Source organism: Hyaena hyaena, unplaced genomic scaffold (genome assembly GCF_003009895.1).
Source record: "Hyaena hyaena isolate Hyena2069 unplaced genomic scaffold, ASM300989v1 scaffold_70, whole genome shotgun sequence".
NCBI lineage: Eukaryota > Metazoa > Chordata > Mammalia > Carnivora > Hyaenidae > Hyaena > Hyaena hyaena.
The window spans coordinates 2,855,381-2,867,814 of NW_024080701.1; the positions used below are offsets into that span (position 1 = coordinate 2,855,381).

Below are 12,434 nucleotides of genomic sequence, written 5' to 3' on the forward strand. Positions count from 1 at the left end.
TTAGTAAGTACTTAGTGAAGAGTTTGATAACTGAACACTAGGTCTGATCTGCATGATACTTTATACCAGTTTGCCCTTCCTAGGCTGCGGATCTTTTTATATAGTACCAGTACACTATACCTTTTTTACCTTTCGCCCCCACTACTCTTTATCTAAGGCTACTGGAATTTGCCAGAGAAAGACATTATTCTAAGAGAAAGCTAAGACTATATCCCTCATAAACACAGATGCAGAAATCCTTGACAAAATATTAGCAAATTGAATCCAACCAAGGTTAATACATCAAGACAAGTTGGGGGTTGATCCTGTTGAATTAAGAGTTCACTATAGCTGAGGATGGTCAACTCCCAGCCCTCTCACATTCACAGCAGGACAGTGACAGACTCAACAGCACAGCTATATAAAGGATGTGGTAATCCCAGGAGGTGAATTTGCGAAACAGACTCCTCAGCTGCCAGAAATTATACGGGCTAGAAGAAAGAAAAAGAAGTTTTTGCTTCCATGCTGCTGCTGGTGGGAACTTAAGGATTGATTCCATCAAATTACTTTGTAGGACCTTCCTGTTACTTCAGCAACTAAACCCCCTTGATGAGTATCCCAGATAGGAATCTGAACATTATCAGTGAATTGTACTCTGCTTTAAAAAAATATCATAGTAGCAATCCAAGTTTCCACTTGCCTTTCTCCAAGGTCTGTTTCCTTCTCTGACATGTTCCTTTTCTCCCACCTCATTTATAATTTATTTGCTTGCAATGTGCTTTTCTTCTTTGTTATTGCTTTTCCTTTCTTCCATTGTCTTTTTTACTGCTAAACACAGTAAATTAAGTTTATAAGACAACCAAATTATAAAATCCATGACGGCAGGAACTCTGTCTTTCTGTTCATTCATGTATGCCTAGCACTGCTGGGCATGTAGTAGGTCGTTCAGTAAATAGCTTTTGGGTGGACAGATGGACAAATAAGTGGCCTTTTAGTCAACTTAATCTTTCGTAGTACTAGGTTAGTCCTTTGGGACCTTCTTAAAAGCATATGTTCTTTCTAACTTCTACTCCAGATTTTTTTTTAAATATGCTCATTTTATTAGCCTTCTGGGTATTTGAAATCCAGAAAAATGGATGTTTTACTGAATAATGAAATTGTGAGCAGAGTTACTCACACACTCTCTTTCATTAAGATCTGTTCCTTTTCAGGTCTGGTATGACTCTAAATCAGGTAGTCGTTGGGAAGGAGCATGTACTGTGAAGATCCCAGTAACCTTGGACTCTGTAAGTTACTTTCAGGCTGTAATTTTTACCTGCTGTGTTCTATCAGTCTGCTGGGACTGCCATGATAAAATACCATAGACAGGGTGGCTTAACCAACCAAAGTTTATTTTCTCACAGTTCGGGAGGCTAGATGTCCCAGGTGAAGGTGCCAACCAATTCATTTCCTGGTGAGGACTCTTCCTGGCATGTAGACAGCCCCTTTCTTGCTGCGTCCTCCCATGGCAGAGGGAGAGAATGCGCTGTTTTGTGTCTCCTTATAGACACTAATCATATCAGATCAGGGCCTCACTTTACGACCTCATTTAACCTTAAATACCTCTTTAAAGGCCCTGTTCCCAAATATAGTCACATTGGTGGTTGGGGCTTCAACATATGAATCTTGTGGGGACACAAACATTCAGTCCATAACATGTGCCTGATAGCAAGAACCAAGGACATTAGTGTTCTGCATAACAACACATGTAGAAAGAGTCAAAAAGCAGATTAATGGTTGCATAAGGATGGGGCAGGGAGAGGGTTTGGGAGCGATGGGGAATGACTGCTAATGGGTACAGGGTTTCTATTTGGGATGAGGAAAATGTTTCAGAATTGATTGGGGTGATGGGTACATGACTCTCAATATGCTAAAAAACATTTAATTGTACATTTTAAGTGGTTGAATCATATGGCATGTGAATTAAATTCATACCAATAAAGTTGTTAAAAACTGAAAAAAAAAAAGCATAAACACATAGCCTGGTCTCACAATATGAAACATCAAAGACAAACAACTCTTCCCCATATATTTACCTCTGTATGTGTAAGAAAGAGAGTAATGCTGAAATTTGTGTAAAAATCGTGATCACCACACACACCATATGAAATGTCCTTCTACCAGACCAAGTCACAAAGCATGAGTTTTCAGTTGTAACCCTGGACCTCTAGGTGCAAGGGAAGGCTGTCAGGTTAGATGTTAGAATCACAGGGGCCCAATTCCACCTGAACTTGTGAAGGGAAGTTTGCTCTTGCAGCTAAATCACAACCACTACTGCAGGCCCTAAGTAGTGTTAAGAGCAATAAACCTTTACTGATGTTGTTTTTTTAAACAACATCATAAGCAGTATGAACTCCATAATAAAATGATTTCAGATATCAACTTTCAGATCTAGAAGAGACCTTAACATTCATCAACTCCAGTCTCTCATGCTTATAGGAGAAGAAACTGAGTTCAGAGAAGTTAAATTACTTGTCCAGGCTTGTGGCTAGATTTTGGCAGAACTGAGAGAAGAACCCAGGCCAGCTACACTCCCACTTCAGAGCCCATTCTGTACTAACTTACTACCTCGGTCTTTGAGAAAAAAAAGAAAAGAAAAGAAGAAGTTGATGAGGGTGGAGAGATAAATGCGCTTTACTTCTTGGTGCCAACTCTGAGTCAGGCAGAGGGTGGACATCTTGACTACTCCACCCTCACACCCAACTACATCTATATTCATGTACTTTTTTCCCTCTGGTACTTTACTCAGAGCAAAGTACAGGCTGCCATATGATCTAGAGACTTCCTTACAGAGGACCGTATGGGGGGGCAGGAGACCTCCAGGGCTTTCCATGCTGGGAATGCCGCTCCAGAAGAACCATAGGTATGGGCCATGTCTATAACACTTGTTAGAGTCACTTAAAGTGCCTTTGGTGGCTTCTATAACAGAAGTTTTGCAAACTTACTCTCAGAATTGAGTCAGGCATCCCTGATTCAGGGATGCAGGGAATAGGAAGGGTATGAACTGTAGTGAGTAAGGGCAAAGTCATCTCCCAGAAACCAAGAAACTATAATTTTTTATATCCACACGTACATACATGTGGGCCTACTTACCCAAGCAGAAAAACTCACTCCTTAGCAGGGCCCTGGAAAGAAACATGTATTATGTTGACAAGTAAATTAAAAATACAAAATAGGAACTACTGATAGGATAGGCAGAATAGATAACAAATTGATGAAGGGTGAGAAGTTTCCCTAATAAGAAATGAACCATTTTTTTAGTGTTTGAACTCTTTTCCTTTTAATGCCATGGCTTCCCTGTTTTCCATCTTTGTGCTCACAAATTTATTTTGCTTTTGAGTCTATATTTGTAAAGAACGTGAGTCTTGGGGTGCCTGGGTGGCTCAGTCAGTTAAGTGTCTGCATTCAGCTCAGGCCATGATCTCACGGTTTGTGGGTTCGAGCCCCATGTCAGGCTTTGTACTGACATCTCAGGGCCTGGAACCTACTTCAGATTCTGTGTCTTGCTCTCTCTCTGACCCTCCCCCACTCGTGCTTTGTATCTCCTGTCTCTCAATATTTTTAGATTCTACTTTGAAATTGCCTTATACAAATACTCCTTCCCCAAGAGTATTGTTCTGTTGTAGATACCAGTGTTTCAACGAGGTGGAAGTATAGTACCAATAAAGACGACTATAGGAAAATCCACAGGCTACATGACTGATTGCCCATATGGACTCCGGGTGGCTCTCAGCACTAAGGTATTTGGGAAATGTTACCTTTACACATCTCATTCGTTACTACTTTATCTCTTTACAGGAGTAGTAGCCTTCTGAGTATGTGACACTATGTAAAAATGATAAACCCCAGTAGTTATGGGATGGGTGCTTCTGATGGTTTGAATCATTTCTGATTCACTGTCCAGCTTGTCTGACTTTCCTGGAATTGTACTTAAGAGAACTCTAAGAACTAGAAATGTTAGCAGTTTCCTCTGAAGCATCATGACCTTGGTGCTCTGCAACTTGGCATTAAGGTTGGTGTTGATTACCACTGGACTAAATGCTGATTGGGCATAGTCAGCCTGCTACATGGATTAGCCCTAAAATTCAGTCTCCTGTAAGAGGGTACCTATATCTATGCAATATTTCAGAAACACCAACCCCACACAGTGACCTCTGTTCTCATCAGATGACTCAAACAACTAAAATTTTCTGGGGTAAAGCTTAGAAGGATCCAGAATTTGTATGTCCTTTTCAGAAGATCTTTTGAGCCAAATGAAACCTATAGCAGATTCCTTTCCTGTCCATTTGCCCAAATACAGTTCCAACACAAATTCTTATTCTTCTGAAAGACTAAACACAAATTCTTACTCTTACACAAATATTATAAAATAATTAAATTTTCTTTTTCTTACATCTTTCTTTTCCATCTACTTCACTTAGACATGTCTTCTTGGGCCAAACTATAAGCCTCAGACAACAAAATAAATACAAGAGACTCGATATCCATAGCACGTCAAACATTGTCAATAACAATAAACTGCCACATGGAGTGCTGTGACATTGTTTGACATGCCAAAGGGGTCCTCCTACTGAAGGAAGTAGGAACTTCCATTGTCTAAACAGAGGGTTTATAAGGATAGTTGATCTTATCTATCATATGCTACATTGTTTTTAGCTTTGTTTTATTCTGTGAACTTTACTTGACCTGTTGTCACATTCTAGGATACTATTTTTAAAGAAGTCACCTATGCCACTACCATATTTCAGTTTAAATTTTTTTCAGGGGTGCATGGGTGGCTCAGTTGGCTGGGTGGCCAACTTCAGCTCAGGTCATGATCTCACAGTTCATGAGTTCGAGCCCTGTATCCGGCTCTGTTTTGACAGCTCGGAGTCTGGAGCCTGCTTCAGATTCTGTGTCTCCCTCTCTTTCTGCCCCTCCCCTGCTCATGCTCTATATCTCCCTCTCTCAGAAATAACTAAACATTAAAAAAATTAAAATTTTTTTTTCAGCAAGGTCTCTTTGTGCTCCTCTCATGTGACTTCCTTATTCATATTAATTCACTAATGTGCATTGAATGTATATATTTGTATGATGACATTACACAGTTTGAATAGTAAGCTTTGGTTTAATAAAAATTTTCACAAATGTTTTAATCCCTCTAGTGGGTGACATTGTTTTCCTAGTGAGCTATTATATAAGCACATTCTCTCTCTCTGATTCACTCTCCAGGGTTCTGCTGTGGGTGAATTGTATCTTGACGATGGCCATTCATTCCAGTACCTCCACCAGAAGCAATTCTTGCATAGGAAGTTTTCATTCTTGTCAGGTGTTTTGATCAACAGGTAATAGCAGCTGAAAAGTTGTGTGCTTTCTTAAATAAACTTTGCTATCCTCAAAAGCACAGCTGTTATTTTAAGGTAGTATTTAAAAACAGTAATGATGAAGGCCATTTATGGAGTATTTTTCCTTTTTTTTAGCTTCACTAAGATATAATTGACAAATAAAATTGTAATATATTTAAAGTGTACAACATGGTGATTTGCTCTATGTATATACTGTAAAAGGATTCCCCCCATCAAGTTAATTACCTCATCCATCACCTCACATATTTACCTTTTTTGGTTTGTTTGTTGTTTTGTTTTAGTGAGAACACTTAAGTACCTCTATTGGCAAATTTCAATTATACAGTATAGTATTGTCAACTATGGTCACCATCTTATACATTAGATTCTGAGACCTTATTCATTTTATATCTTAAAGTTTAACCATCCTCTTTCTTTTTCCATTTGCAAATAGAATCAATTTTACTACTTCCTTTCCAATCTGGATACCTTTTATTTCTTTTTCCTGCCTAATTGCTCTGTCTAGGGTGTCCAGTACTATGTTGAACAAAAATGGTGAGGAGTCAGCATCCTTGTCTTCTTTCTGATCTTGTTTCAGCTTTTCTCCATTGAGTATGATATTAGCTGTGGGCTTGTCACACAGCTTTTATTATGTTGAGTTACATTCATTCTATACTCATTTTGTTAAGAATTTTTATCATGAAAGACTGTTGAATTTTGTCAAATGCTTTTTCTGTACCTACTGAAATAATCATATTATTTTTATCCTTCTTTTGTTAATGTAATGTATCACATCCTGGGATGCTGAAGCATCTCTGTATCCCAGGAATAAATCCCACTTCATCATGGTGTATGATCCTTCATTGAGGAATTCTTCATCTGTGTTCATCAAGGATATTGGCCTGTAACTTTCTTTTCTTATACATGTCCTTGCTAGCTTTGGTAGTGTTCCATTCTTTGGATGAGTTTGAAAAGGACTGATATTCTTTAAATGTTTGATGTAATTCAATAGCAAAGCCATCTGATCCCGGACTTTTCTTTCTTGGCATTTTTTTGGATTACTGATTCAGTATCCTTACTAGTAATTGATCTGTTCAGATTTTCTATTTCTTCATGATTTAGTATTGGTAGGTTGTAGGTTTCTAGGAATTTATCCATTTCTTCTAGCTTATCCACTTTATTGGTGTGTAATTATTCCTAGTAGTTTCTTTTGATCCTTAGTATTTCTGAGGTATCAAATGTAACATTTCCTCTTTCACTTATTTTATTTATTTATTTAAATTCTAGTATAGCTAACATACAGTAATATGTGAGTTTCCTACTTATTTGAGTCCTCTTTTTGTTGATAACTCTAGCTAAAGATTCGTCTATTTTGTTTATATATTTTGTTTATATTTTATTTTTTAAGTAATCTCTACACCCAGTGTGAGGCTTGACCTTACAACCCCAGGATCAAAAGTCACATGCTTTACTGACTGAGCCAGCCAGGTACTCTGGTTTATTTATTTATTTTTAATTAGCTCTTAGTTTCATTGATCTCACATTGTCTTCTTAGCCTCTGTTCCATCTGTTTTCACTCTGACTTTTGTTGTTTCCTTCCTCCTACTAACTTTGGGCTTAATTTGTTCTTCTTTTTATAGTTCCTTGAGATGTAAAGTTAGATTGTTTATTTAAGATCTTTTCTTTTTCTTAATGTAGGCATTTATTACTATAAACTCCCCTCTTAGAATTGCTTTTGCTGCATCCTGTAAGCTTTGACATGTTGTGTTTCCATTTTACTTTATCTAAGATATTTTATTTCCCTTTTGATTTCTCTTTGACCTATTGTTGTTTAGGAGCATGTTATTTAATCTCCCAAGTATTTGTGACTTTTCCAGTTTTCTTCTTGTAATTGATTTTGACTCTCCTACTCTTATGGTTATAAGAGATTCTTGATATAATTTTAGTCTTTTTAAATCTGTTAAGACTTATTTTTTAGTCAAACATATGATCTATCCTAGAGAATGTTCCATGTGTACTTGGGAAGAATATGTATTTTGCTCTTGTTAAATGGAATGTTCTCTATATATCTATTAATCTATTTGGTCTAACATGTAGTTTAAGTCCACGTTTTCCATATTGATTTTCTGTCTGGATGATCTATCCACTGTTGAAAGTGGGGTACTGAAGTTCCCTGCTATTATTGTATTACTGTCTATTTCAACCTTCAGATCTATTAATATTTGCTTTACATATTTAGGTGTTTTGATATTAGGTGCATAAATATTTACAAATGTTATAACCTCTTAGTGAATTGACTCTTTGTCTATTTTTTTATTAAATAGTTTATTGTCAAGTTGGTTTCCATATAACACCCAGTGCTCATCCCCACAAGTGCCCTCCTCCATGCCCATCACCCTCCTTCTCCTCTCCCCCACCCCCATCAGCCCTCAGTTTGTTCTCTGCATTCAAGAGTCTCTCATGGTTTGCCTCCCCCCCCCTCCCCCAACCATTTCTCTCCTTCTTCTCCCCCATAGTCCTCTGCTATGTTTCTCCTAATCCTCCTATAAGTGGAAGCATATGGTGTCTGTCTTTCTCTGCCTGACTTATTTCGCTAAGCATAACACCTTCTAGTTCCATCCATGTTGCTACATGGCCAGATTTCATTCTTTCTCATTGCCATGTAGTATTCCATCGTATAAATAAACCACATCTTCTTGATCCATTCGTCCATTGATGGACACTTAGGTTCTGTCCATGTTTTGGCTATTGTTGAGAGTGCTGCTATGAACACTGGGGCATATGTGCCCCTATGCATCAGTACTCCTGTATCCCTTGGGTAAATTCCTAGCAGTGCTATTGCTAGGTCATAGGGGAGTTCTATTGTTAATTTTTTGAGGAACCTTCACACTGTTTTCCAGAGGGGCTGCACCAGTTTACACTCCCACCAACAGTGTAGGAGGGTGCCCATTTCTCCACATCCTCGCCAGCATCTAAAGTCCTCTGATTGGCTCGTTTTAGCCACTCTGACTGGCGTGAGGTGGTATCTCAGTGTGTTTTGATTTGTATTTCCCTGATGAGAAGGGATGCTGAACATCATTTCATGTGTCTGTTGGCCATCTGGATGTCCTCTTTGGAGAAGTGTCTGTTCTTATCTTCTGCCCATTTCTTCACTGGGTTGTTTGTTTTTCGGGTGTGGAGTTTGGTGAGTTCCTTATAGATTTTGGATACTAGCCCTTTATCTGATATGGTGAATTGACTCTTTTATCTTTATGTAATGATCTTTGCTGTCTCTTATTACAGTTTTTTGGCATAAAGTCTGTTTTGTTGGATATAAATATAGCTACCTCTGCCTGGTTTTGGTCTCCATTTGCATGGAATATCATTTTTCATCCCTTCACTTTCCTTCTGTATGTGTCCTTAAAGCTAAAGTGGGTCTCTTACAGGCAGCATGTAGCTGGGTGTTGGCTTTTTAACCATTCAGCAACCGTGTCTCCACTGATTGGAGAATTTAGTTCAAATACACTTAGAGTAATTATTAATAGGTGGTTTGAGGGCTCATACCTCAGATGGGGGCCTTAAAACTGGGTTACTAAAAATGTGGTCCAAACTCTTCACTCTTTAGGGAGAAGTTGGGATTTGGGAGTTCCCCTCCCACTTGTATGGTACTGTCCTGGGGGTGGGGAGAAAGAGTGTGTTCTCAGCCTTTCCTACCTGTTTTGATGTGGGTATTTTCTCAGTTGCTCAGTGTATGGGAGTCACTCAGCTAGTTTCTGTATCTCCAGAAGGGAATTGCCCCACCTGCAGCTTTACTTTCAGTACATCCATGAAAGGAGAGAGAAATTCAGGGGCCTCTTACATTACCATCTTGGTCTGGAATTTCTCTGGAGTATTTTTCAATCACTCCATGAACCTTCCTTCCTTATTATCTCCATCTTCCTTTTCTTCCCTCTCTAAAAAATAAAAAAGAATTCAATTTAAGTTCTGATTAATCCCATTTATTCACCCATTCAACAATTCATTAAGTATCTGATTTCTTAAAATTTGATTGCAGAGTGCAAGTCACATTTGAGACTTGAGTGTCCTTAGGTGATTTCTCTCCAAATGGCTTGTTAACGGGAGATTGGTTTGTCTACTGGTGAGTCAGTCCTGGGTACACAGACTTATCTTTTTCCTTTTCTTCATCCTAGTAAATATGACAACCATATTGTTCCTGCCTCCCCAGGGAAAGATGGGAAGGGAACCCACAAGGCTGGGATGTTGACCTAGTAACCAGTCCAAACCCCTATGCCTCGCCTTTCCTTAATGCCCTTTGTATCTATTCCAGTTGTGCCGACAAAAGAGGTCATTATCCCAGCAAGTGTGTGGTGGAGCAGATCTTTGTCCTAGGCCTCAAGAAGCAGCCATCTTCTGTGACCACCTATTCATCTGGTGAGGAAACGGGTCATTTGTTTTTGTAAACATGGACGTATCTGCAGTGAAGAGATGATTATCCTAAAACTGATGTAGTGTGCTGAGCTGAGTGGCCCCTGTACTTTCTGAAATAAATTGGTCAAATACCCATGTGTCTAATAGGAGCAAAGCCATCCTGCTTCTCCTCATCTACTATTCTTTCTGTGAACTGTAAGCTGTTAACATTTTTCTAAGGGAAATTATTTGGGGCTTGGAACAATATTGTAGCTTCCCTGAATATTTTTTAAATGTAGCTATCTGAAGCTGCAGAGAATCATACCCATGTTTACAGAGTTTCTTAAAGGGATATCTCCTGTCTTACCTGCCAAACTTCTTGGGCAGATCACTTTGTTCCTGACAGTTTCTCCTCAACCAGTCTTGCACACCAAACGATGGAGTGTTTAATGTTTAAGAAATTCATGGAAGTCCATGGATAAAAGTGCTATTAAACTGGATTTTCCTAAGTGGGGTTTAAGGTTTTATGACCAAGTCAGAAATATTTTAGATTCAAAAGAAAGATTTTACTCTCCTAGATATTCATCAAGCTTTTCCTGTTATTGTCTTGATATTTAGATGGTAAAGATGAGCCTGTGGTTTTTACATATTGTGCCACAATGTCCACCCTGAGCCTGGAGAAGCTGTCACTGAACATCGGCACTGACTGGGAGGTCCACATCAAATGACAGTGACGTGCACCCAGTGATGGGCACAGGAAGCAGCCTGCACCTTTCAGCCTTTCCCTCGGCCTTTTCTGAGATTTGTGCTGTGTGCTAATTGACTTCTCTGGCTAAGAACAGCTTTCACTAGGCACCACTTTACTAACAAAAACAGATTTCAGGTTTTACCTTTTTAGAGGTACTAGGAATACTTTTTGTGTCAAACACCACCTCTTCTTCTAGATACAGGTAGCCCTGAGACATTTAGAGTTCATTAATCTTCCCCTGTTTCTTGGACATGGCTCTGTGGTCACCACCGTGGACCGATGAGTAGTTTCTCTTTGAGCACAGCTGGATGGTTGTGTGTGTGTGTGTGTGTGTGTTTAAGTAAACTCTACCCTCAATGTGGAGCTTGAACTCATCAAGAGGTGCATGCTCTACCAACTGAGCCAGCCAGGCACCCTGGATGGATTTGTTATGTGTGAGATGTGGGCCAAGCCCACCATTTGTGGTCCATTTGTGGCAGCTTGCCTCAGGCCATGCAGCATGGTCAGTCTGGCTACAGTGGCTGAGTTACTCAAGGCCTGTCTCCAAGGGGACAGCAGCCTCTTGTGCTCCCCAGTCATCTTTCACCCACTTAGATGTGGGCAAAACCACCCTTTTCTGCCTACACTGCATACACTGAAGCAACAGGGAATTACTCTCCCCTAAAGATTGACTCTGAAGCACAAAGGATTCCCTTCCCTTTCATACTTTTTGGGCTTCAAAGTTCCCAGTTAATCTTCTTAAAATTGTAATTTATCTTAATTGTTTTTATTAAATACTGTTTATTGACCACAGAAGACTTGTAACATAAGCTACAGTTTATATTTAATAATAAAATAAATACCCATGTCCCCACTACTGAACTTCAGAAATAGAACACAGGGCTGGGATGAGGGTGAGTTAAGTAAGGCACAAAATTAAGGAGATGTCAAAAAAATGCAATGATCAAAATAAATACTTTAACGTATTTTTAGAAATCAAAATTAATGCAAAAAAATCCATGATAAACAGAATATCAAAATTTTAAATAAAGACAGGATCAGTATTACTAAGTTTTCCTTCTCCCCCCAGTCTCCAGTATGCTTGGCATGGGCTAAAGCCTTATGGCACACCCGTTCCTCGGGCTGCTTCCTGCTCTGGAGACACCAGTGCCTCCTCACTGCCCATTATTGCATCTGTGGGGCAGCCTCACATGCTCAGCACATTTTCATGTTTCCTCCACTGAGCAACTTGCCAACTGCCATCTCTGTGCCGTCTGTGCCTGGGCCCTGGTATCCACCACCTTCCTCCTACCCATGCAGATCTTACCATCCATTGAGGCTCAACTCAAATGCCGGTTTTCCATTAAGCCTTTCCAAATCCCCTGTCACCCCCGTGCCCCTGTACCCATGTGCAGTGACTTTGCCCATCTCTGAAATGCTGCTCCACTTATAATGCGTGCTCTCCTAGCATCCTCAGGGACAGTCCCTTAATGTCTCAGGTTTGTCTGTCTTATTCCCCTGCTAGAGTGCATGTTCCTCCAGAGCATGTTATGTTTGTCTTCTGTCTGCCAGAGCACCGTTATACTTGCCTTTCTGTAGCTATTGGCTATAATTAGTTAACTGATGGATTTGATTGATTAAAAGTGGGAACTGAATGTATTTGTTTCTGATTTACTATTCTGACAGGCTCTTCCCTCCAGATGTAGTAAACATTGTGCATTTCCTGTGGACACATTTTATTATATCAGGTGGGATTTGAGCTTTGCACCACATAGACATGCACAGATTCTTTGCTATTTCTGTACGTTTTGCAATTCAGGAAAAAGGAGGAAGTCTACACTAGCTGAAGCCACATTTCCCAGCTTCAAACTTCCCTCAGCAACCTACAATAAGACTCTACCTGAAAACTGGGTACTTTCACCTAATACACAATGATGGTTTTTAATAGCATGTGAAGCTGAATGATTAAGACCTATCTT

General features: G+C 39.4%; 1 protein-coding gene across 5 annotated transcripts in view; it reads left to right on the forward strand.

Annotated features, from left to right (window-relative positions):
- Positions 1 to 12,110, forward strand: part of GANC (glucosidase alpha, neutral C) — a 76,857-nt gene extending 64,747 nt beyond the window's left edge. For all 5 annotated transcript variants that reach the window (XM_039232730.1, XM_039232731.1, XM_039232726.1 and 2 more), the window contains 5 exons: positions 1,191 to 1,265; positions 3,645 to 3,758; positions 5,230 to 5,342; positions 9,649 to 9,752; positions 10,347 to 12,110. In XM_039232730.1, coding sequence (XP_039088661.1) covers positions 1,191 to 1,265; positions 3,645 to 3,758; positions 5,230 to 5,342; positions 9,649 to 9,752; positions 10,347 to 10,456 — 516 coding nt within the window. In that variant the 3' untranslated portion in view covers positions 10,457 to 12,110. The remainder of the gene's footprint in view (positions 1 to 1,190; positions 1,266 to 3,644; positions 3,759 to 5,229; positions 5,343 to 9,648; positions 9,753 to 10,346) is intronic.
- Positions 12,111 to 12,434: the final 324 nt, after the last annotated feature.